General features: G+C 40.7%; 1 protein-coding gene across 1 annotated transcript; it reads left to right on the forward strand.

Annotated features, from left to right (window-relative positions):
• Positions 1-11,979: 11,979 nt before the first annotated feature.
• On the forward strand, positions 11,980-17,582 carry DSPP (dentin sialophosphoprotein). Its single transcript, XM_060188600.1, has 4 exons — positions 11,980-12,030; positions 13,115-13,201; positions 13,349-14,326; positions 15,828-17,582. The coding sequence occupies exons 1-4, from the start codon at positions 11,980-11,982 to the stop codon at positions 17,580-17,582; spliced, it is 2,871 nt and encodes a 956-aa protein (XP_060044583.1).
• Positions 17,583-27,023: the final 9,441 nt, after the last annotated feature.

Consider the following 27,023-nt stretch of genomic DNA (forward strand, 5'->3'; position numbering starts at 1 on the left):
AAGCAAATGACCCCATCGAAAAATGGGCAGAGGATATGAACAAAACATTCACTACAGAGGAGATCTAAAAGGCTAACAAACATATGAAAAACTGCTCTAGGTCACTGAGTGTCAGAGAAATGCAAATTAAGACAACACTAAGATACCACCTCACTCCTGTAAGAATGGCATACATCAAAAAGGACAACAGCAACAAATACTGGAGAGCTTGTGGGGACAGAGGAACCCTTTTACATTGCTGGTGGGAATGTAAATTGGTCCAGCCTCTGTGGAGAGCAGTCTGGAAAACTCTCACACGGCTAGACATGGACCTTCCATATGATCCAGTAATTCCTCTCCTGGGGTTATACCCCAAGGACTCCATAACACCCAACCAAAAAGAGGTGTGTACTCCTATGTTCATAGCAGCACAATTCATAATAGCTAAAACCTGGAAGCAACCCAGGTGCCCAACACCAGATGAGTGGCCAAGAAAGCTGTGGTATATATACACAATGGAATACTATGCAGCTATCAAGAACAATGATCCCACCTTCTCTGACCCATCTTGGACAGAGCTAGAAGGAATTATGTTAAGTGAGCTAAGTCAGAAAGATCAAGATGAGTATGGGATGATCCCACTCATCAAAAGAAGTTGAGTAAGAAGATCTGAAAGGGAAACTAAAAGCAGGACCTGACCAAATTGTAAGTAGGGCACCAAAGTAAAAACCCTGTGGTGAGGGGTAGACATGCAGCTTCCTGGGACAGTGGGGGGTGGGAGTGGGTGGGAGGGATGGGTCACAGTCTTTTGGTGGTGGGAATGGTGTTTATGTACACTCCTAGTAAAATGTAGTAATATAAATCACTAGTTAATTAATATGAGAGGGGGAAAATTAATTATATGTCTCGAAGTTTTTTAAAACACAGACTGAATCTTTTTAATATATAGGCTGTGTAATTGATATGCAGACTCTCTCAAAATCCTAGACCAAGTAGATCAGAAGCAATCAATGGCACAGCTATATACAAGATACTGGGTACTGTACAGCAAAGCATAACAAAAGGACTTTTCAAAGTTAAGCCAATTACCAAATAATATGATGATAACATTAACTATCGATTGTCTTTTTGAACCCTAAGACAGCAGGAACCTCACATCTCCACTATAGAGCCTTTACTTCCCCCAGTCCGGGAACCATTGGATAGGGCCCACTTTCCCGTATGCCTGTCCCAATCCATATCAAATAATATTGCATCTGCCGATCACAACCTAAACAACACAACGATTGCCACCTCAACATGCTTCACTTCAGACTGTGTCCAGAGACTTCACGTGTGGAATGACAACCCTTCAGCTTCATTACTCGGGTGAGACCTTTCCTTTCATAGTATACTCTAATTCCATCTCAGGTGGTTCACTTTCTAACAAAGTCCCAAAACCTAGATATACACCAGTTTCTGTGAGAGAGAGCTTATGTTCACATGTATCCGTAAACTACTGCAAAATATATACCTGAAAGCAGAAGTACACTAGAGTTTGCAGTGAATACCCCCCTAACACTTCCTCTCCACTATTCCAAGCTTTGGGTCCATGATTGCTCAATAATTTGTTTGGCTCAGTATGTTAACTCTCTTTGCAGTCACCAGATTCCAGATGTGGCTTCCCTGGACTGAAGACCCCACCAATGTGTCCTGGAGCTCAGCTTCCCCAGAGACCCACCCTACTAGGGTAAGAGAGAGGCAGACTGGGAGTATGGACCAACCAGTCAACGCCCATGTTCAGCAGGGAAGCAATTATAGAAGCCAGACCTTCTATCTTCTGCAACCCACAATGACCCTGGGTCCATGCTCCCAGAGGGATAGAGAATGGGAAAGCTATCAGGGGAGGGGGTGGGTTATGGAGATTAGGTGGTGGGAATTGTGTGAAATTGTACCCCTCCTACCCTATGGTTTTGTTAATTAATCCTTTCTTAAATAAAAAAAGAAAGAAAGAAAGACACCTGAATCCCTGCTTCATCACTTGTGAAGCTTTCCCCCTACAGGTGGGGATTGGGAACTTGAACCTGGGTCCTTGCTCAGTGTAGAGTATGTCAAGTGCACCACCCTGGAAAGATGTGAAATTTTAGTCCTATCACTATTTAGTCCTATCACTACTAATATGACATGCTAGGGGAGAACTAGGTTTAATATCTCAAGTTCCCTAACTGCGTAGACCACAGCCCTAAATATAAATATTTACTTTAGCCTAAACCTTTAATATCTTAGATCTGCAAGATGATCAAACTCTGATAATGGGATAAAATTGTTCAAGGAGCTCTAAAAATGTATCTGCAAACATAGCTCTATAAACATCTAAGTCAGCTACAACTTTAGGTCAGACAGATCAATACCATTTGGTCAGTATCTAAAATACAAAATAAATACAAAACCACTAAAAGTGTTCAATGCATAGTGAAGACAAGTATATTTATATAGATACTAACCATTGGATTATCATAGTAAATAACCCCCTGACTAACCTGGTTATAATAATAATTAATTATTGATATTCTAAGTTTCTTCTAGGACTATAAGAAGCTCCTTGCATTCTCTTTAAGACCCTCGTTTCTCCCAGTCTTGGTACCTCTAGGATATGCCCATACTTCTTGATATTTCTTCTCTATGGTTCCTTACCACCATACCACCTCTGTCACCTTCAACCAAATAGCTACTGGTGCTGTCACCCCGCATTATACAACTACTAAAATCCTACTGTGGACTATAACCAGAGATGCCAAGCCTGAGAAGTCAACCTTGCAACTCTTCAAATCTGGTGAGACCTTTCCTAACACATGGAATGACCTACATCCATGTTAGATGGCACATCATTTAGCCAAGTAACAGACACCAGATATAGGCTAGGGTTTAGGGTACTGGGTACAGGTGTACATGTATCCATAAGTAAGGGTCAACTATATAACTTAGAGTCTAAGTGCTTAATAATGATTGAAGAGCCTAAAGAAGGCATCATAAATTCTCTAATTGATTGGACTTAGACTAGATTAGCTGGACAACCTAGTAGAAAGGCCCAAAGAAGACAGATCCCAAAAACCTAATTCTGGCTGGGCTCATAAAACATACTCAATGTCTAAATAACTGAGAGAAAGTCTAAGATCATCAGAAAAAGTTGGATAAGGGCAAGAGACTGCCCCACTTAATAATGGCCTTTTTGCTCAATATCATACCACCTCATCATCTGGGGCCCTAGTTAGGGAATCCTTGGATTCCTATACACATATGACAGGCCTAGACCTATAAGGGATCCCTCTGTCCACCACTGCTGGTCAATTCCATCAAGAATGGCATTTTGTGGGCCCTCCCAGGACCCTGTGCTCACCATAAAGCAGTGATGGTAGGGATAGCCCCAGTCTCCGAAAGGAGGCTGGGATATCCACCCCTGCCACTTAAGAAAGATTGGTCCTGAAATAAGTGCAGCCTGCAATGTTCCCAGGTATGACCTTGAGCTGTGAGCTCAGACCAGTAGGGACTTTGAGGTTACACAGGCTCTGGTGCTAAATACAAATATAAATAATATAAATGAAAAAAATATATATGGGCCCTGGGTTAGATGGATGGAGGTAATTAATTAACCACAGATTTTTTTTTTTTTCAAGAATGGGAGCTACTTTCTGCCCTAATCCAACTTTCTAGCCCTTTTCTCTACTCTGACACCATTCTTTCAGACAATATCTTATCCAACTTCAGGCTAGCTACCAAACTTAAGCAAAACTACCATAGTTGTGTGCCCCCAGGAACATGCCTAAAATGGACTTCCTAGCTTTCTTCTACCCTAAAACCCCTAATATCATCTGCTCTAATCCTACTTTTTGGTTCCTCTTCATTATCCATTTTGTCTCAACGTAGGTCATGCCACCTTCCAGACACCAAGTTACAGATGCTACCATGATTCCACCCCAACTTCTCTGGGCAGATGACCTCACTAATGTGTCCTAGATCCTTGTACCTCAAGAGTGCTAGTCTACTAGGGGAGGATAGAAATAGGATGGGGAATATGGATCGAACTGTCAACGCCTATGCTCAGCAGAGAAGCAATTACAGAAGCTAAAACTCTTACTTTCTGCACTACAAAAATAACCTTGATCCATACTTCCAGTGGGGGAGAAGTGATAGGATGAAGAAAAGAGGGCTTTGAACTCCAACTCCATCAGCACCCAGAGAGAAAAGGAAAGCAAGATATGGAGGTAGTTTTGTTGTCATGAGTGGCTTGGAGGGGAAGTGAGGATTAGATCTGGGAAAAAAGGAGGGGGCAACTATGTATAAATGTAAACAGTTGTAGAGATGATGGTTGGCCCATGTCTACAACCTTAGGGGAACTGTGGTGGCTTGCACTGGGGTGACAGAAGATTCAGAACTCTGGTGGTGGGAATGGTATGGATTTAAACCCCTGTTGACATGTAACTTTGTAAAATAAAAAAATATATATATATAATTAATTAATTTTAAAAAACAGGTGTGACACTGCTGCCCCAGCCCTTTAAAACTTTTTTAAATTGAGGTAAAACTGGTTTACAAGAATGAATGGAGAGTCAGGCAATAGTGCAACAGGCTAAACACACATGGTGCAAAGGTCAAGGACCGGTGTAAGGATCCCAGTTCGAGCCCCCAGCTCCCCACATGCAGAGGAGTCACTTCACAAGCAGTGAAGCAGGACTGCAAGTGTCTTTCTCTCCCCCTCTCTATCTTCCCCTCCTCTCTCTATTTCTTTCTGTCCTATCCAACAAAGACATCATCAACAACAATAGTAATAACAACAATAAAACAAGAGCAACAAAAGGGAATAAATAAATATTTGAAAAAAGAATGAGTGTTGAGGGATACAATTTCCTACTTCATGATATGAACCACATCACAACCACCATCAAAATACCAAAATTCCATCACCAAGATGCATCATACCCCACCACCCTAATAACTCCTTTTCTCTCTCCCTTTGGCACTTCTGTGGCTGTAAGTATGGGAGCACCATTCTGCTGGTGGCAGAGGATGTGCTATAGGATGCTCTTCCACATCTGAGGGCATCTCCGTGTTTCCCAACTTCCCTTTTAAGGTTGAGTTGGCATTGTGACTAGACACTCGCTAATGGAATATGGACAGGACCGAAGAGCTATTTCCTGACCTGGTTTCTGAAATATTCAATACAACTCTGTATGTTGTTTATCTTCTTTTCTCCATCTTCAGAGAGATAATGGCCAGGATAATCCAATGTCACAAGATGGCGGAATACAATGGAAACAGCCTAGATTCCTGGGTTGCTGCCTCCAGAGCTCCACCTCTGAAACTCTTAGACTGATTGCAGAACTGAGGTGAGAAAAGGAGAAGGAAAGTGTGTTTTAAAGGTGGAGGTGTTGGGACCATGTGTAAGCCTGATAGAGCTTAGGGAGAACCATCCCCATCTTTGGATGGAGGTCTGAGAAGATAACCTCTTAGTAAGTCTCTATCAACCGAGGTGAGCATAAGGGGGAAAACTCAGACTTGGTTCTTTCCTTCTTGACTCTCAGGCTCACAGAAAACCCAATACTTCCCTCCATTAACTGCAGGCCACATGGCCACAGATTCACTCATTCAAAGTCACCTTCTGATCACAGAAGAACACACCTTATCACACACTTCATCACACACCTCAGACCCCAGACAAGAGAAATTCCAAACTATATGGCTTTTTGATATCCATCTTCTTTCTGTCTCACCCTACGGGTTTAACCCCTATGCTTCTCTCAAATACCTTTGGATAATTAAGTTGCTTGTGTCATGGAGAATAACTGTCTTGTATCTCATCAATTCCTATCATACCAGCCCCCTACCTTAGGGGCATGCTGATCGTTAAGAAACCTGTAATTTCTGACATATTTCAACAATAATTAACTTCATTGCTTTTCTATTTAACTCATGTCCACTTTGCTAATAAATGGACTCTAGGATTCTGGGATTCTAGGACTCAGATTCTAGGCATGCTAAGAGTCCCCTAGTGTCTTTTACTTCGTGTCACCCCTGTCATGAGCGAGAAAGAACCAGCCCATTACCTTTCCCCTGGAGACCACCCCGCCGGAGAGGGAGAGAGATACCCCGAAATGGAGGGATCTAATGGGTTTTGATATGTCTTTTTTGAATTTTGATATTTGTACTGATTTCCTGTCTACTAAATTTATCTATTGTTGAACCACTTGACTATGACTTGTAGTATTTAAAATTAAAGAATCTTATGTGAGTGAGGTATTTGTTGTTCCCGGGAATGACTTGAGACTCCTTAAAAAAGGTAGAGCCCTTCCCCACTAGGGAAAGAGACAGGCTGGAAGTATGGATCAACCTGTCAATGCCCATGTTCAGCAGGGAAGCAATTAAAGAAGCCAGACCTTCAACTATCCCCACAATGACCTTGGGTCCATACTCCCAGAGGGTTAAAGAATAGGAAAGCTATCAGGGGAGGGGGTGGGATGCAGAGATCTGGTGGTGGGAATTGTGTGGAGTTGTACCCCTCTTATCCTGTGGTTTAGTCAATGTTTCCTTTTTATAAATAAAAAATTAAAAAACAAACAAACAAAAAAAGCTTAGACCTCTTCAGAGCCTTATTCCACTAGGAAAAGATAGAAACAGGCTGGGGGTTATGGATGAATCTGGTAATGCCCATGTCCATGAGAGAAGCAATTATAGAAGTCAGACCTCCCACCTTCTGCATCTCAAAAAGAATTTTGATCCATACTCCCAGTGGGGGAGAAGTGATAGGGGAAGATGACTAGAGGGCTCTGAACTCCAACTCTACCAGGACCCAGAGAGAGAAGAAGAAAAAAAGGAAGGACACTCAGAAGACTACTTTACTAAAAAGCTGTAGGTGTTACTTAGAAAAGAAGGGTAGGGGGAGTCAGGTAGTAAGTGGCACAGCAGGTTAAGTGCATGTGGTGCGAAGCGCAAGGACCAACAGACGGATCCTGGTTCGAGCCCTGGGTTCCCCACCTGCATGGGAGTTGCTTCATAGGTGGTGAAGCAGGTCTGCAGGTATCTTTCTCTCCCCGTCTCTATCTTCCCCTCCTCTCTCCATTTCTCTCTGTCCAATCCAACAACGATGACATAATTAGCTACAACAATAAAAAAAGGGCAACCAAAAAGGGAATAAATAAATATTTAAAAAAAGAAGGGAAGGCAGAACGATAAAAAATGGGCAAATATGTATAAATATAGATAATTATGAAAATAGTAGTCAACCTGTATCTTTGACCTTGGGAGAGCTACTGCAGTTTCCAGTGGAGGACACAGAACCCTGGTGGTGGGAATGGTGCAGAATTATACCTTTGTTATCTCATAATTTTGTAAATCACCAATAAAAATTAAAAATAAATAATAAAATAAAAATAAATAAAATATTTTTTATAAAAAGGCTTAGATCCTTTGCATTACCCTCATCAATGTGCTGTCTGTATAAAATCAAAGTACTTGCTTTGAAAACACAGCGTGAGGACAAATCTTTCTATTCCCTCCACCTCCTTTCAATGTCATGTGTTCCCTGTAACAGTCTTGCATATAATTTCTGGAGTTACTATGATTAAATCGCAGTATTTTTGTGCTATTAATATAGTCCACTCATATCTGGTTCACACCTTTTGATATTATAGCACAAAAGACATCTGGAATAGTTCTAACAATGCTGAGCAAGTACATAGAAAAATATGGTCTGTCAAGGACTAAACTCATAGTTTGGAGACATCTTTTAGGGGATATTTGCATTATATCATGTTGATCCCAGAGTTCAAGAGAAGAGTGAGTTCAAGTAGTCAGGTTTATTTTTTTCTATAGAAGATCTAGCTTCCTATTTCATCTTCTACACCTGATGCGGACAGCTGAAATACAATAGAGAACCAAATCTTTCGTGTGTACGTACTTTGGCCCATCCAACTGTCTTGCAGAAGTTTGGACATTCTGAGCATCTGTTCTTCAAGTTTTAGTTTAAATACTAAATGACTACACCATAGAGCATCACTTTGTAATTGCGGCCACAGAGATTCCATGAGAGTTACTATTCCTAGAGAATTAAAGACCCCCTCCAGCAGCGCCAAGGCTGTGCATGTGGACAGTTTCTTGAATTATAGCACAGAAACTTTAATATCTACTTGAGGAATGATAGGGGTCTCAAATAGGCAGTCATATTTACAAAAGAAACCTAGAGTTTTCTTAGATTGCCAACCTGAGCAAGAGAAGAAATGTCAGGGTGACAGAGTTTAAGTGGCTCTTTTTAGATATGTTACACTGATTCTCTATATTTAAGACGTAAGCCTGAGAGCTATTTAATTAAGTGAAAGTCTGGTCTCTTTGGAGCTGAGTGGCTCAGTGAGCAAATACATATCAGCCAGTGAAAAAAGTGGAGGAGGGGGAGTTATTATGTGCTTCAGGGGCTTAGTGACACTTTATAACCCAGTATCAGGGATTCTAAGCAGTGATTGGTTGAGAAAATGATCAAACTGAGTTTAAATTTCAGCAGGTGCAAAATTGTCACTCAAAGGACAGTGTGCCACTCTTGGTCTTCAAAGGGAAAGACCAGAAATCCTGGATTTTCAAAGTCCCAAGGAAGGCTTTCTAAGGTAAGATGGAATATCCTCTTTACTCAGAACCAATGATTCTTTTGGAAAAAGCTTGAATTTCAGAAAAGCTCAGATTTTAAGATGTGAATAACCACCTATGATTAGGCATTTTTCTTTTTTTCTTTTGACTCATCAAATCAAGAGTATATATTGAAATATGGTAGACTGTTGCTGGTTCCATATAGAAAAATACTGCATCACTGACAAATACATTTTTTTCATAACCAGCATGTTGAAATATTAGCTGTCAACAGAAAAAGCATATGAAAGATGAAGCAATTATTTTAATTATACAATAACTTTCTTTTTACTTTTTTCCTTTCCTTTTATCTCTCTTTTTAAATTGGTTGATTGATTGATTTTTTATGACAGACAGAGAGAGATACAAAGAGAGAAACCAGAGAACAGTTTGTCTCTGGTATACTGTGGTTCTGGGGTTTGAATTTGGCACCTTAGACATACAAACCTGGTCTGTTACCACTGTGCTATCCCTTCAGCCTTAATTCCAAACTATTATCAACAGAATGAGTGACCTGAGTATTCTACACACAGTTCACTAAAGATTCATTACTTTTACTTTGTCAAGAAAAAAAGTTTGAAAACAGTAAGTCTAGTTAAATTCATTTATTTAACTTCACATTTCAATGCTAGTTGTGAAGGGACTAAATGAAAGAGGAAAGAAGCAATCTCTTCTTATTTCATTGATATAAGAAGCAATCTCTTCTTATTTCAAGTATAATGACATCTAAACAATAACACTACTGAGAAGTAATCATGGCAAAAAAGAAATACACCTAGACTCTGAGAACTGGGTGATGTGTATGGTATGACGTTTATTTCTGTCTGGCTAGTTCCCTCACTCCGTGGGGCTAGGTCTCATGCCATTTTCCAGGACTTAGTGTCTGACTCACTTTGGAGCTTCAAATATTTGTTGACTGAATGAATGAATTTTAGTTTTCATTTAATTTTTCAGTCCCTGAAAAATCAACCATTGGCATTAAAAAATCTTTTTTTTTTTTTTTTTGCCAGTTGACATGAGAGCTTTAGATCTAGACATTTATACTTAGGATAGCTAGATGATTTGAATACTACTTCACTTCTTTTCCATTTTACACTACCAAGATAGGTGGACAAATAAAGACATGGCACAATACAGTAAGCAGACAGAAGTGGTAATATAATACTTATCTGATTGCTTTGGTTAGTGGTGATAAACAAAGTCAGATACCACCAGCCTTTCAAAATCCAGCTTAGACTTTTTAAAAAAAAATTATTTAAGAAAGGAGACATTAACAAAACCATAGGATAAGAGGGGTACAGCTCCACACAATTCCCACAACCCGATCTCCATATTCCATCCCCTCCCCTGATAACCTTCCCATTCTCTATCTCTCTGGGAGTATGGACCCAGGGTCTTGTGGGTTGCAGAAGGTGGAAGGTTTTTAAATAGGACTTATTCAGGGGCTTTATTTTCACTTTTATTACATACTCATCCAAATGAATCAGGTAATTATTAAGTTTCATTTAATTTGTGACAAGGAAGAAAATAATCTGTAGGGGGAAGGAGAGTTCTGAAGTCTCTGTTTTCAGACTGAAAATATTGATGCCATTTTGTGGTCATCTGTTGAGTTACTTGCTTTCCCTTGCAAACTGTGCGAGCATCATGGTATAAGATGCAGTCATACTGGAGCAGATCAAAAAGAAAGCCAGAGAGGTGAGACTGCTGAGGGGAAGTTTACCAATGGGATACCTATACCTGGACCTTCACTAACCTACTTTTCCAGGGCACCATGTCTCCTCCAAATCACAGTGAAGGGCAGCCCTCACTGGATTTCATCTAGCCATTAGTTGTGAGGCCACAGAATGTAGCAGAAATCTGCTTACAAGAGCCAGCTGCCGACACCTTTGCCCCAGAGTCTGTGTGACACATGTCCTGAGACCACTTCAGGCAACTGTAATTGATGGCATTTTTGAAGGCATTTCTCTCTCTTTCTTTTAAAAAAAATTAATTTTTCTGGTGAGCCTTTATAAGAGTATGCACCTTCCCAGGTCTCTTTCCCCAGTAGTTCCCCAAAGTCTCTTTTGTCAGGAGTTGCCAATAATTCCATGATAGCTGATATTTCTCGAGGTTTCATTGTGCTTTCACTCTCCTGTGAGAATTTGAGTTATTTATGTGTGGTGATATGACCACACACGTGTATTTTACTGGCCCCTGGTCACTTTTTTATTAGGATGGGGAGAGAAGCAGAAAGGGAAAGGGAGAGGGAGAGAGACCATAGTACCAAGCTTTCCTCTGGTGTCATGGTACTCCCATGTGGTGATAAGGCTCAAACCTGGGCCTCATGCATGGCAGAAAACACACCCTGCTGGGTTAGTATCTCTCAGACAGAGAATATGCACTGCAGGAGGTATAAAGGATTGTTTTTATAAGAACCACATAACATCTGCTATCATTTATGAGGCTGCCAAATACCTCATAAATGCAAGTAAGGCATTGTTTATCCTGATAAGCCTTTATCAATCAACAAAATTCTGTAAATCTCATTGTTTCATGTGTTCGAATCCTGTCTTCACCAAGACACTCACTTTCTGGAGGCCTCAGAAGCTCATGTGGTGGGTGGTGGGGCTCACAGGAATAATGAGGTTCTTTTAAAATTGCAGTGTGTTGCCCTCAAGGTGTACAGAAGTGCTGGGTATGAAAATGTGAGCGCTACCAGATCTTGAAATATAGAAGGCTTCTCACAGATTTTTCTGCTATGGTAGTTGGAATAATTTTATTTTTAATAAAGCCACCCAAATCCTCAGGTTCACACACTAAGCAGCAAAAGCAGGACTCAAACCCAGGCCTTTGAATTCAGACTTGTGATTTGAATTCCCACTTCTTTCCTTTAGCCTAAGTTCCCCCATGCTGGTGGCTTCCCCCACTTGCAGTATAGTCTTCTTTGGTTGTAAAGATCTAATGGGGATTGTAATTATGGCATCTGTTAAGCATAATCTAGCATAATTAGTATGTCCCTTGACTGAAGCTGTTCAGAAGAGCGAGATTTAAGTACCATTAAGAATAGCAGAAGAACAGATGTGGCCACACTCTTTGGGTCTATGTGGCTGCATCTTCCATTGGAATGAGCAGAAAAAATCCAGGAAACTACATCAGTGAAGAGCCTTCATATGTCTCCATGACCATTCCAGAATGTTCTGGAATGTTGAATATTCATGATCTTCTTATTTTGTATACATGCTTCTTGCCCAGGTAAATATTAACAGACCAAAATGATACATTATTTGGATTATCATCTTTTGCTTGTAAGTAATTGTATGCTGTTCTTTTTTTTTTTCTCCCTTAATTAGCCATTTATAAACATTCCCAAAGAAAATGAAGATTCTCCTATGTCTTTGCATTTGGGCAGCAGCCTGGGCCATCCCAGTAAGTACATCTGTTCTGGAAAACCTCCTTATTTGTTTACTCCTTTAACATGAAAAAACTGTTTCTGTAAGACTTTGCAAATAGTTGAACTTGACAATTATATCTGCATGAGAGACACATCAAAATGTCTTTGTGGTCTCAGTAACATCAAATACTCATTCCAATCTGAGTATATATTCGTTTAATCTCTAAAAAAAATTTATTAAGATTAATTGGCATTCAGTGCTCAGAAGTCATGGAGATTTTGCCCATCTTTGCTTAGTGCCCTGAGAATTCCATTAATATTTTTAAAAAACCAACAACCTGTATCATTTAGGAAGTTTTCAATACAAGAAAAATATAAAGTCTTTTATATAGTTTTATTGAGGGCTAATGGTTTAAAGTACAGCTGCTGACATTTGGCTACTATTTCTCACCTCCCTATGATATTTTTGTAGAAAATATTAATGTTTCATCCAGACAGTAATTTCACATACTCACTGTGCAACATTTGCGATATAAAGATAAATACCCACTAAGAAAAATTAGGGAAATAGAACGATTAGTAATGTTGTTAGCTAAAATGCTATGACTCACATTTGGATCAATTTTTCTATGACTTAGAACTTTGATGTTTATGTAGTTGAGAATTTTATTCACTATTTCAAATATACTTCAAAAGAGCAAAGAAATAGCACATTCCTTGATTTTGCTTCTGTTCAACTTCTGGTCATACTCCTTAGTATCTTGGGGTTTGGGTCAAAATGATCCTGAAGGTGAGTATTTTGTAAGAGACTTGTAGTGAAGAAGCACTATAGGTTTTTCTCTTTGTCTGCTTGATTTTTCTCCCTTTGTCTACTATTCCTTTCTACAGTGAAGATGTGTGGTCTGGCTAATAATCCAATAAGCTTGGTAATGGAATTGTGAAAAATAAATTCCAACAACCCCTACAAAAAAACTTAATTTTTCCCTAATTAGGTTATACTTTGTGTTATATCTTGTTTTCTTCATTTATAGAAAAACCATGTGTGTGTGTGTGTGTTGTGTATACACATGCATATACACAAAATGATGTTCACAATTACCATTATTTTGATTTTGACAGGTTCCTCAAATCAAGCCACTGGAGAGACATGGTACTGGCAAATCTGTGGATTTAAATCTTCCAGAAAAATTGAAAGAGACAATACAGGTATAGGATACAAAATGTGCTTGTAAGCTGTGTTTAGATTCCATTAACTCTCAGCAAATCATTGCTCACATTAAAGTTTGGATAAGTGAAGGTGATATTTACTTTATCTTGCATTGCTTTTCTTTCTTTTTTCTCTCTTCTTCTTAGGATGATGAGTCAAAAGCAAACACCAAAGGAAACGGTGTGCCTCTGCATGCAAATGACAAAGGAAGGCAGTCATGTACCAAAGACTGTTATAAAGATGAGAGAAAAGGCTCTGAGTGGGCAGAAGGAGGAGGAAAGAACTCTTTTGCACACCCCATGCTAACAAATGAAGTGGGTAACACTGAGGTTAAGAAGGCAGGTACAGGAGAACCAGGAACATATGGTCATGATGAGATACACACACAAGAAGCTAGCACCCCAGCAAATGGCATCCAGGTACAAGTCAGCATCACTGACATGGCTGGAGCAGCAAGTGGAGCTGATGTTAATGGAAACACTGATACACGTTCAACTTATGGGGGTGTTGGAGATGCAAGTCAGTGTGAGGACACCACTGTGGCCCAGGAAGATCAGCAGCAAGGAACTGGGAACAGTAACAATACCTACCCTGAGGAAGAAGTAAATGGGGATTCTTGTGGAAATGAGGGTGATGCAAGCAAAGTAACCCCTCCAACAGAAGGTGGACCAAATGGGAATGAGGAGACAGTGGTAACACCAGGGGGAGGTGCACCGGGAATTAGAGGAGACGGTGGCCTGGATAATTCTGGTGGGAGTCCTAGTGGGGATGGAACAGACGAGGATGAAGACCAGGGCTCTGGTGATGATGAAGGTGAAGAAATGGAGAATAGAGAAAAAGGCCTTGTAAGCAAGGGCCCAGAGAGCGAGGGGCATCAAGAAGAGGATGGTAACAATAGCTTAGATGAAAATTCACTTAGTAGTGAAGATGTCAAAGAAGAGTCTCACGGCATGAATGGAGACAACATCTCTAAGAGCGAGGAAGATGCTGACGGTATTCCAGTAGACAATGGTAGCCAAAGAGTAGAAGACACCCCAATAATCAGTCACAAAGAAAACCAAGATACAGAAACTAGAATTACCCAAGAATCAGAGGCAAGCACTACAGGGAAATTCCCTGATAAGGTCAGTTTATGATGATGGTTTCTTGTAGTGGCAATGTGAATTCCCCCCTAACTATGATAGCACAAAAAGAAATCATGACAAGCATTGATGTAATTCTGCACATAAATTACTAGGCAGTTGATTTATTTATTCTCACCACTAGGACTATTGCTGGGGCTTGCTGCTGGCACTATGAATCTATGGTTTCATGTGGCCATTTTTACTTACTTTTTTTTTCTACTTTTATTTTAAAGGACAAGAGAAATTGAGAGAGGAGGTGGAGAAAGTGAGGGAATAGAAAGATGGGCAGTTGCAGACCTGCTTCACTGCTTGTGATGTCTCCTCTATGAAGATGAGGAGCAGGGGCCTCGAACCCATGTCCTTTCATATCATAATGTGTGCATTCCACTGGGTGTGCCACCTCCTGCTGCCCTAACTTGATAATTCAATTAGAAACCTAGAGTCTTTTGACTTTGATATGGGATGAGGCTTTAATAGAGAACACTTTTTTTAAAAAATAATTTTTATGGGACAGAGAGAAATTGAGGGCAAAGGGGGAGCTAAAGAGGGAGAGAGAAAGAGAGATACTTACAATACTGCTTCATCTCTCATGAAACTTCCCCTTATACAGTTGGGAACCAGAGACTTGAACTGGTATCTTTGTGTAATATAGTATGTGTACTCAACTGGGTGCACCACTGCCAGCTCCTGATACAGAACACTGTTAGAAAGCAGCTATTTCTGAAAAATTACTTACCCTTCTAGAAACAGCTAAAGCTAAATAACTGATTCACTTTTTAACTGTTTACAAAAGTTCCTATAAAAGAAAAAGTGTCTCCACCTGCAGGGGGGAAGTCTCATAAGTGGTAGAGCACTGCCACAGATGTCTCTCCTTCTGTCTCTCTCTATGTCTCTCATCCTCTACTGAAAAAAAAAAAGGCTACCAGAAGCAATGAAGCCATGCAGGCACCAAAGCCCAAGACAACTTGGTAATAGAAATAAGACAGAAGGAAATGTGAATGATTTGTCATATAATCTAGACACTAGATTTCAAGTGCTGAGTAAAAGCACACATTCACAAACACCTGTTTACTGGAAATTAAACTTCATTTCTTTTTTTTTTAAATTATTTATTTATTTATTTATTTATTTATTTCCTTTTGTTGCCCTTGTTGTTTTATTGTTGTAGTTATTATTGATGTCGTTGTTGGATAGGACAGAGAGAAATGGAGAGAGGAGGGGAAGACAGAGAGGGGGAGAGAAAGACAGACACCTGCAGACCTGCTTCACCGCCTGTGAAGGGATCTGCCTGCAGGTGGGGAGCCGGGGGTTCGAACCGGGATCCTGACGCCTGTCCTTGAGCTTAGCGCCACCTGTGCTTAACACGCTGTGCTACAGCCCGACTCCCTAAACTTCATTTCTTTGGTCACTTTACTCAGTCAGCCTTCCTCAGATCAATATCACTTTTCAGCATAACAACTGCTGGCTCACTGATTAATTATTTTTCCTTACTTGTGCTTAGGGAATAGAATTCAAAGGTCCCAGCAATGATGACAGAAGCAATGCTACCAAAGAAGCTGGGGATGTCACTGAAAATAAAGAGAACAAAGGAAAGCATGTCGTGATTGTGGGGAAAGGTGTTGTCAAGACACAAGGAGAAGGTGACAGCCTGAAAGGAGGTGGCCAGAAATCAGAACCTGGAAACACAGCTGGACACAGCCAAACCAATAGTGCCAGTAACAGTGATGGGTATGACAGCTATGAGTTTGATGATGAATCCATGCAGGGAGATGACCCAAACAGCAGTGATGAGTCTGATGGCAAAGATAATGCTGGCTCTGAGAGTGACCATGACAGCGGTAGCCAAGGAGATGCCTCTTCTCTCTTTGATGAATCAAAAGATAATGGTGACGATAGTGATTCAAATGGAGGCAATGATGACAATGAAAGCATATCAGATGCTAGTGACAGTGACAGTAATGGTAATGATGACAATGGGGGCAGTAACAATGGCAAATCAGACAGTGAAAGCAGCATTAGCAGTGACAGTGACAACAAATCAGACAGTAATGATGGTGGTGACAGTAGTGACAGCAGTGATAGTAGTGACAGTAGTGACAGCAGCGATAGCAGCAACAGCAGTGACAGCAGTGACAGTAGTGACAGCAACGATAGCAGTGACAGCAGTGACAGCAGTGATAGTAGTGACAGCAGTGATAGTAGTGACAGTAGTGATAGCAGTGACAGCAGTGATAGCAGTGACAGCAGTGATAGTAGTGACAGCAGTGATAGTAGTGACAGCAGTGATAGCAGTGACAGCAGTGATAGTAGTGACAGCAGTGATAGTAGTGACAGCAGTGATAGTAGTGATAGCAGTGACAGCAGTGATAGCAGTGATAGTAGTGACAGCAGTGATAGTAGTGACAGCAGTGATAGTAGTGACAGCAGTGATAGCAGTGGTAGTAGTGACAGCAGTGATAGTAGTGATAGCAGTGACAGTAGTGACAGCAGTGACAGTAGTGACAGCAGTGACAGTAGTGACAGCAGTAACAGCAGTGACAGCAGTGACAGCAGTGATAGTAGTGACAGCAGTGATAGTAGTGATAGCAGTGACAGTAGTGACAGCAATGACAGTAGTGACAGCAGTGATAGCAGTAACAGCAGTGACAGTAGTGACAGCAGTGACAGCAGTGATAGTAGTGACAGCAGTGACAGCAGTGACAGAAATGACAATAGTGACAGCAGTGATAGTAGTGACAGTAAATCAGACAGCAATGACAGCAAGTCAGACAGCAGTGACAGCAGCAACAGCAGTGATAATAAATCAGATAGCAGTGACAGCAGCAACAGCAGTGACAGCAGTGATAGCAGTGATAGCAGTGACAGCAGTGATAGCAGCAACAGCAGCGACAGCAGTGATAGCAGTGACAGTAGTGACAGCAGTGACAGCAGTGACAGTAGTGACAGCAGTGACAGCAGTGATAGCAGTGACAGTAGTGACAGCAGTGATAGCAGCAACAGCAGTGACAGCAGTGATAGCAGTGATAGCAGCAACAGCAGTGACAGTAGTGATAGCAATGACAGTGATGACAGCAGTGACAGTAGTGATAGTAGTGACAGCAGTGACAGTAGTGACAGCAGTGACAGCAAATCAGACAGCAGTGATGAGAATGACAGCAAGAGCAAGCCTGGCGGTAATGGTAACAACAATGGAAGTGACAGCAGTGATAGCAATAGTGAAGGTAGTAACAGCCATCACTCAACTAGCGATGATTAAATCTAAAGAAAGTCACATGTTTCCTTTTATGAAAAGTTTGTCGAGAAATTGTCAGAAAATAGAGATTTCTAAGAAAGGAAAGGGACAAAGAAGCAGAAAATATATATAAATATTCATGGATACAACTAGGGGAAATTCAACAGTGGGACTGGAAATCAAGCTCCAATTCTCTTAAACAGAGAATCTGAGCACATGGCCATTATTGGTACATGCAGTTTAAAACATATTTTGAAATGTTCTTCCTGAATCAAGCGTACAATTTTTGAAAAGGGGAAAATGAAAATGTTCTTTAACACTTTGCACAAAAACCTCATGTAATCATGTACTATGATATTTTACATTTAAATAGCACGTGTAGTGAGTAAAGACACTGTATCCACAGGCATTGCCCTGTGCTTCAGGATTGTGATGTTCTGAGTAGAGGCTAGAAGATGCCGTTTCAGTGTATCCAAAGTGGCTCTGATTCACTTGGTTGCTCTAAAGGAGAACTACATAAATTGAAAAAAAATTGCTACATTTATTTAATTACCAGGATCACAAGGGATAATCTTTGTAACAGAGCAAATTATAAAAATCCTACTGACTGCTAGCCAGAGAATAATTCAGATGGTAGCTTAAACATCAAATATGCATTCCTGCAAACAAACAGATATAAGAGGAGGTGGAGAGGGCACTAGGGTCCTGGTGCATGATGGTAGAAATGGACCTAAGTTGTGGATGAGAGTGTTCTGCAGACATGTACCCATGTGTGAACAACTGCTATAAACCATTAGCCCCTAATAAAATGATTTAAAAAAAAAAGATAGGAAGGAAGAAAGAAGAAAAGCTATTAAAACAAAGTTCCTAAAAAAAGTTAACAAAATGGATTCCATGCTTAGGATAGTGCCCTGTCTTCAACAGTCACTCTTCGACCCAATAAACAGCATTCTGTTTTGTGGAATCAGTTATACATCTTCCCATTTATCTCACTGAATTAAACTTGGTTCATATTTCCCTTGGAAGCCTCCACACGCCAAATCTTTCAAACTCTTAGATTCCCCTTCCCACTATTAATTTTCTTAATCAAGTCAGCTGTGTCCGTATGCAATGTTTCAGAAAAATCTCATATACCTAGCTAAAGTTTGAGCATAGATCATTCAACTTTAAGATGAATGAGGGTAATTTTGTGGTCTTGAGATGACATTGAAGGAACGCTAAAACATTTAAGTTCATAAAGGTTTGTTTATGAAATCAAGAAGTGATATTTCACAGTATAGGGTTATTATCTGTCATCCAAACTAAGGGTGCCTGTGTGAAAGGGACAGGAAGTATCAATTGAGACCATCCAGGGAACTATGAGATACGAAGACCACCATCAGAAACATTCAGATATTTTTCAAGGTTTAGTTGTGGTGATGTGCAATTTCCCTCTTTCTCTGCTCAGGCAATTATTTTAGGTTTATTTTAATTCAAAGGTAAACATATACAGTGAAGTTGTGACTGCTGTATCTTCAATGTTTCAGCAGGATTTTTTATCCTGCCTCCTTCTTTATGCAAGTGACCTTCCTTCCTTCCTTCCTTCCTTCCTTCCTTCCTTCCTTCCTTCCTTCCTTCCTTCCTCCCTTCTTTCCTTTTCCTTTCCTCTCTCCCTCTGTCCCCCCTCTCTTTCCTTCTTTCTTGGTTTTTAAATTTTTCCCCCTTCCTTCTTTCTTTTTATTGCCACCAGGATTATTGCTGGGGCTCGATGCCAGCGCTATGAATCCATTACTCCTGGTGGTCATTTCTCCATTTTTCTTTCTAATTTTTGTTAGATAGAACAGAGAGGAATTGAGAGAGGATGGGGGGGATAGGGAAAGAGAAAGACCTGCTCCACTGTTCATGAAGCAGACTCTTTGGGGTGGGGGAGCGGGAGCTCAAACCCTGGTCTTTGAGCTTGGTAATAATGTGTACTAGCGGAGTATGCCATCACCCAGCCCCCCTAAGTGATAATATTTCTGGGGATCTGATGAAAAAATTTAAAATATGTTCATTTATAGACGGCTTGGTAACTCATATGTCACAATTCAAGTTTCTGCTATATTATAATCATGTGAATGACCCTAGACTTTTTTTCATGAAATATACTCTAAATATGGACTCCTTTAGGCTTAAAAAATGGGTCAATGGGGCTTCTACTACCTGTCTCACTTATTTCAAAAGACTGTTGTGGTTACTTAGGCAATGGATGTGTAACTCTTTAACTGTACAAGCTATGTCTATGCAAGAGAATGGATTTTTGTACTATAATAAACATATATTTATATGACAGTTCACAAGAAAAACTCCCTTCTTTCCATGAGTTCTCTCCACAACATCAAAATAGCTATGGTGTTTTCATGAAGAAAATAATATACAAAATTAAATTTTTGATTAATTGAAATTTTAAGATACATAAAACATGAAATGTCTATCATTCCTGATTCCCAGTCCCTCCTTTCTCTTCCTTAGAGGCACCGCCTATCACTTATCTTTTGTTGAACTTGTGTGTGTGTGTGTGTGTGTGTGTGCATATGTATGCATGTGTGCACACATGGAGGAAGTGGAGGCGATAGTTCAGTGCTAGATGTTAAGTCCCTTCCTTTTTGAGGAGCTAGATTCTAATCCTTAGCCCTACATTTGATGGAGCAGTGCTCTGACCTCTTTCTCTTCCTTTCTCGCAAAGTAGAAAAGTCTTAAAAAATACATGGAACCCTATCATACATAGTGTGATAGTCTTGTTCTTTCTTTAGAATTTCTTTAAATTATCCTTTTTTATTGGATAGAGACAACTAGAAATTGAAAGAGAAAGGGGAGATAGAGAGGGAGAGAGAGAGACACTACTTCACCACTGGAAAGCTTTCCGCTGCAGGTGGGGACCAGGGGCTTGAACCTCAGTCCTTGCACATTGCAACATATGTACTCAACCTGGTGTGTCACCATCTGGCCCATCTTACTCTTTCTTTCTTTTTTTATTTCTTTATTGGGGGATTAATGTTTTATAGTTGACATTAAATACAATAGTTTGTACATGCATAACAGTTCTCAGTTTTCCACATAATCATCTTACTCTTTCTAACATAAGATAATACCTTGACTTTTGGTTCATATCTTGACATTGTTCTTTTTCACAGCTGTTTGTTTCATTTTTTTTCAAGAGAATGAGTGAAAGAGTGAGTGAGAGAGAATGAAATATAGAAAAAACACAGCACTTAAGTTTCCTTCAGTTCAGTGGAAGCTGGACTCAAATCTTGGTTATATACATGGCAAAACAACACACTATCCAAATCACCTATTTCACTGGCCCTGTTAAATTTCAATTGGTGATTTCCTATTTCCAGCACTCTGAGACATTTCAAGCCTATAGAAAGTCCTTGCAGGATAAGGTCATGGAGCACCTGGTTAAGTACACACAGGGCAGTGCTCAAGGACTCGGGTTCAAACCTCTGGTCCCTACCTACAGAAGGAAAGCTTCAGAAGTGAAGTAGAAGTGCAGGTGCCTCTGTCTCTTTCTCTTATCTCCTCCTCCCCTCTCAATTTCTCTCTTTCTTAAGAACAGAAAAAGAAAACACAAAGCAGAACTTGGACTGGGTTTGGTGTATTGCACCAAAGTAAAAGACTTTGGGGTTTAACATGATGGTGGAGGAGGACCTAGAGGGGGTTGAACTGTTATGTGGAAAACTGAGAAATGTTACAAATGTATGGGCTGCTATATTTTACTGCTGACTGTAAACCATTAATCCCCCCAATAAAGAAAAATTCTCTCTGTCTTTATCCAATTAATAATAACAATAATAATAATATAGAATTTCCAAACTATTAAAAAAAGAAAGTTTTGCAGATATCACCTGAAGTTAGGTATATATCCACTTGGTTACTATTTAAAGTAATATTGGTTTACAAGGCTATCTCTGTATATTTTAGGGGTACAATTTTACCTCTCTTTAAATTATGTATTACACCCACTACCAAAGTACAAATATCATTTCCTCTCAGCCCATTGAACCCCTTTGTATTCTCAACTCTCTCTCCCTCCTCTCCTCAACTCCATACAATTCCTACCACCAGATCTCTGTATTCCATCCCCTCCCCTGATAGCTTTCCTATTCTTTAACCCTCTGGGAGTATGGACTCAAGATCATTGTAGGATGCAGAAGACTGAAGGTCTGGCTTCTGTAATTGCTTCCCCACTGAACATGGGCGTTGACTGGTTGATCCATACTCCCAGCCTGCCTCTCTCTTTCCCTGGTAGGTTGGGGCTCCAGGGAAGCAGAGCTCTAGGACACATTGGTGGGGTTGTCTGTCCAGGGAAGTGTGGTCGCATCCTGCTAGCAACTGGAACCTGGTGGCTGAAAAGAGAGTTAACATACAAAGCCAAACAAATCGTTGGACAATCATGGACCTAAAGGCTGGAATAGTGCAGATGAAGTGTTGAGTTACTTTCATACCTTGATTTCCAGTTTTTATTTAAGACTTCACCTTAAGAAGAAGGTCAAGACAATAGGAAGCCATGAAGGAAGACTGTGATCCTGAATTGCTTATATAATAATACCTGCATCAGTTTTAGAAAGATTGAAGCAAACATGAAGGAGGCTCTCCAAAAGAACATCTCAAGAATGGATACAATTAAAAATAGTTACTTTTATCTGTTTCTGAGGTAACCTTGGTATATGAGATTATAAATGTTCTAGAAGTACAATTTCTTTCACCTTTTCCACCCCAGTGTCATTTTATTGAGAGATTGTTGACTTACAGTATTGTTGTCATGAGGGTATATTTCTACATTTCTCCAAGACAGGTGTCAGTATATCTCACCCTGCACTGAACCCTCATCCTGGACCACCAGAAAGAGTTAGATTCCTTAGTGCTCCTTCCTCCCCCCTCTGAGTCCCCAAACCTGCTGTGTAAAGGCTTTGTCCTCATAGAATCCATTTCTTACATAAGAAGAAAACCTTAACAAAGTCATGAGCCCTTTGGAATATACCTAAAACAGACCTACTAGCTATTTCCAAAACAGAGACCCCAAATCTTCATCTGTAACATTCCAGCCTTTAGGATCATGATTAATCAACAATTTGTATGGCTTTATATGTTAACTCTTTTTCAGCCACGAGGTTCCAGATGCTACCATGATGCCAACCAGACTTCCCTGGACAAATAACCCTACCAATGTGTCCTGGAGCTCCGCTTCCTCAGAGCCCTGCCCCAGTAGGGAAAGAGAAAGAGGGGCTGGGAGTATGGATTGACCTGTCAATGCCCATGTTCAGTGGGGAAGCAATTACAGAAGCCAGACCTTCTACCTTCTGCAGCCCACAATGACCCTGGGTCCATACTCCCAAAGGGTTAAAGAACAGGTAAACTATCAGGGGAAGGGATGGGATATGGAGCTCTGGAGGTAGGAATTGTACTCCTCTTATCCTTGAGAGCTTGTTTGGAGGTTCTAGCAGGGGAGCGCAGCTACTTGTATACCCTTGACCCAAGACCATCTCTATTCAGGGAAGGCTGTTCTTTTCAATCCAGCGTGCAGCTTCAGGAGGGACACACATAGAGCAGCGAGGGAGGAAGGGGATGCCCGCCTAGCCAGCCAGATTAGTGGAATCAACCCTGGCAATCAATGGGGTGGCAGATGTTGCAGCCAGATTGCCCTCACATCCAGTACCCCTCTTATCCTATGGTCTTGTCAGTGTTTATATTTTATAAATAAACAAATTAAAATTAAAAAGAAGAAGAAAGCCTAGAGGGCTGGCAAGCTTACTCGGTGCACTGCTTTTCCACGTGGCTGACCCAAGCTCTTCAAGTCTGGTCTCCGCCATATCAAAGGAAGTTAGCCTGCTGTAGTTTCTTTAACTCTCTCTGACTTCTCTGTCTCTACCTAGGGGGAATAAAAAGAAAGAAACGAAATCTTGAGAGAGTCATGTCTTGCCATATAAATACATTTAAAATTATTAACTGGAATAGTATTTCCCAGAAGTCTCACTGCTTCCACAATGGAAAATTTGAAAAGACTTGACCAAAATAACTAGGAATAATTTTCCTCTCCCTAAAAAGAGCCAGAACAGAACAGCTGAGCAAGCTATTTCAGCCACAGATGGTCTCATGGTGATCTATTCAGCACTGATTGCAGGCAAATCTCTAGAGAAGGCCTTTCAAGCTCACGATGCAAAACTCACAGCTGAAAAAGGAGTGCTGAGTTCATATGCTAAAAAGGAAGGAGGGAAGGAAGGAAGGACTGAAGAAAGGAAGGAAGGAAAGAAAGAAGGAAAGAAGGAAGGAAGGAAGGAAGGAAGAAAGGAAGGAGGGAGAGAAAGCAAAGAGAAAAGGAAAGGAAAGGATAGAAGGAGGGGGAGAAGCAGGTGTGGGTGTATGGGGGGGTTCAGTTCTTACTGGTCACTCACACAGGTGAGGAAAACGGAGACAATTCTAAGGTTCACCAGTGCAGAGTGTGCTTCCCATTGTTCTCAGTATGCATCATCACTGAGAGGAAAGAAAATTTGGAGAACATATGAGGAAGTCAGTCAAGCTCTATTTCTCTTGCCTGAGAGGGAAAATGATAAGGGAAGGACACCTGGAAGTTGTAATAGGTGTAGGTGTGGTTAAAAAAAACCTTAAAATGCCTTCAAGGGGAGAGGAGGTGTGGGACATAGTCTTTTGGTGGTGTGAATGGTGTTTATGTATACTTCTATCAATTTGTAGTCATATAAATCACTATTTAATTAATATGAGAGGGGAAATTGATTGAATGTCTCAGACATTTTAAAGCACAGACTGAATCTTTTTAATACATAGGCTGAGTCTTTGATATGTTGACTCTCTTAAAAGCTTAGACCAGGGAGAACAGAAGCAACCGGTGGCACAGCTATATACAAATAATGTCAAAGGACATAAATTATGTTGATGTTGTGTGTGATACAGAAAATCCTAACAAATTGATATTTCAAAGTTAACCCAATTGCCAAATAATGTGATTATAGCAATAACTATCTTTTGTCTTCTTAAACCCTAAGACAGCAGGATTCTCCTACTTCCTCTTTAGAGCCTATGTTTCCCCCAGTCCTGGAACCTCTAGGGTGGGGCTCACTTTCCTGCATGCTTCTCTCAAGTCATACCAAATGATATTACATTCGTGATCCCAATCTAATCACCACAGCAAGTACTACCTCAACATGCTTCACTTCAGACTGTGTCCAGAGACGTCAGGCATGGAATGTTAATCTTTCAGCTTCATTACTCAGGTGAGACCTTTCCTTTCATAGTATTCTCTAATTCCATTCTAGGAGGTTCACTTCCTAACAAAGTCCCAAAACCTAGGTATAGACCAGGTCCAATAAGACAGAGCACATGTTCACATGTATCCATAAATTAGGGTAAAATATATACCTGAAAGCAAAGTACACAATAGTCAACAGTGAGTCAGTATAAAGTTTATAATGAAATAGTGTCTACTTAGACTTAGATACCCTCCTCACCTACTTCCTATTACACTTCCCTCGCTCACTCCAAAGCTAACTTCATCAAAGCAAGGGCTGCAAAAGCTGAATAAGGGCAAGAGACTGGCATACTTTAATGATGACTCTTTAGTCACTATCAGGCCACCTCATCAGCTGGGGCCCTAGTCGGGGAGTCCTGAGATTCCCAAACAGACTTGAGGGGCCTAGACCTTAAATAAATCCTTCTCTCCATTTTTACCAGTCATTCCTATCAGGAACAGCACAGTAGACCCCTTTGTGGGCCCCCATAGGACCTTGCCCTCAATTTGGATCAATAATGGTAGAGAACATTCCATCCTCCGAAGGGAGAATGGACAACATACTCTATGCTCCACCAGAGGAAGATGGGACCTGATATTGGGGCAGCTTGGAACATTCCTACTTATGACCACAGAATGTGAGCTCAAATCTACAGGGATGCAGAGGTCACACAGGCTCCTAAGCTGAATATGGACCTCAGATTACATCATATCTATGGGGTTTACAGTCAACAATATTTATACACCTTTCCCTTATTTGGAAGCTGTTCACTTCCCTGATCCAGCTTTCTGGTCCTTCTGCCAGCCATGACATCATTTCCCCAGACAATAATTAGGATCCACCTGCATATCAGATTTCAGGCTCAGGCAGAAAAAAAAAAACAACCCAAAACTAGTATAGCCACAGCATCTTTGGAATATAACTAAAATATGCTTACTAGCTATCTACAAAATGGAGGACCTCCCAACTCCTTATCTGCACTATTCCAGTCTTTAGGTCCATGATTGCTCAACAATTTGTTTGGCTTTGTATGTTAACTCTATTTTCAGCCACCAGGTTACAGATGCTAGTATGATCCAACCAGACTTCCCTGGACAGACAACTCCACCAATGTGTCCTGGAGCTCCGCTTCCCCAGAGCCCTTCCTCACTAGCTTTGTGTATTGTCTGCTGCCACGATATGCTGGATGACCCCTTTAGTGAACTCGCTCCTGCCTTATCCCCCCCCAACAAGTTCTTTTGTTTGTTTATTATATTTTTATTTGCTAGGACAGAGAGAAGTTGACAGAGGGAGAGGAGACACAGGAAGAGAGAAAGAGAGACACCTGCAGACCTGGTTTAGGCTTGTGCCGCTTCCCTTCTGTAGGCAGGGCTGGTAGCATGAACTGGGATCCCTGTGCAGAGTGCTCTACCAGGCGCATGTGCCACTGCCAGGCCACCCAGGGTCTTTGACTTTAAACACAAGCTGCTCTTTTCCAGGCTGATCTTTTCCTTCTCACAAATTATGAGTTGACTCTTGTAATGCTTTTGCTGGTCAATGGAGGGTTGTAGGAAGGAAGTCTTCAGTAGAAAAACTGGGTGAAGCAATGCTATAATCTTTGCTGAATGTTATTTACTATTGACAAAGGAGAAAGAGGGACAAGAAGTACTCCTTGTTAGCTGTTTTTATTCTATATAGTAGCAATTTTCCCCAAGATCAGGACATTCTGTGGTCTCCCGACTAAAAAAGAATCCCATTGTATGTGTGTGTGTGGGGGGGAGGTGCATTGGGGGGAGGGTGTCTGAAATCAGCCTCTTTAAACAACTAAGTTGTGGTATTGCAAATTCCAAGTCTCCAAGTAGCCAGGTGCATTTTTTTTTTTTTTACTATTTCTGGGTCTCAGTACATATTTTTATTATTGCTGGGTCTCAGTACATATTTGGGATGCATTGGATCGACCTTCTCGTGGTGCATCCCGTGAGTACCCATTCATTGGGGAAACTGACGATCCTTCCTAGCCGACTGAATCCACATGGATCCCAGTCACTTTCAAAGCCAGCAACAAGCAGCTCCTGAAAGCTTTCAACCTGACCTGTTGACTGGCTACGGAAGAAGGGCAAACGCTAGAAGAAGAAGAAGTACATATTTGATATGTAACATTAGTTTTGTGAGAAACAAATAAACAAAAGGCATATTTGATAGACTGACATATAATCCAGCA

This window comes from Erinaceus europaeus, chromosome 3 (genome assembly GCF_950295315.1).
Source record: "Erinaceus europaeus chromosome 3, mEriEur2.1, whole genome shotgun sequence".
Lineage (NCBI taxonomy): Eukaryota > Metazoa > Chordata > Mammalia > Eulipotyphla > Erinaceidae > Erinaceus > Erinaceus europaeus.

What these genes read in the sequence shown, in the direction of transcription:
- DSPP (XM_060188600.1), top strand. Translation starts at nt 11,980, where the DNA reads ATGAAGATTCTCCTATGTCTTTGCATTTGGGCAGCAGCCTGGGCCATC. An exon ending in CAGCAGCCTGGGCCATCCCA is followed by an intron (nt 12,031 to 13,114) that starts GTAAGTACATCT and finishes TGATTTTGACAG; the next exon opens with GTTCCTCAAATCAAGCCACT. An exon ending in AATTGAAAGAGACAATACAG is followed by an intron (nt 13,202 to 13,348) that starts GTATAGGATACA and finishes TCTTCTTCTTAG; the next exon opens with GATGATGAGTCAAAAGCAAA.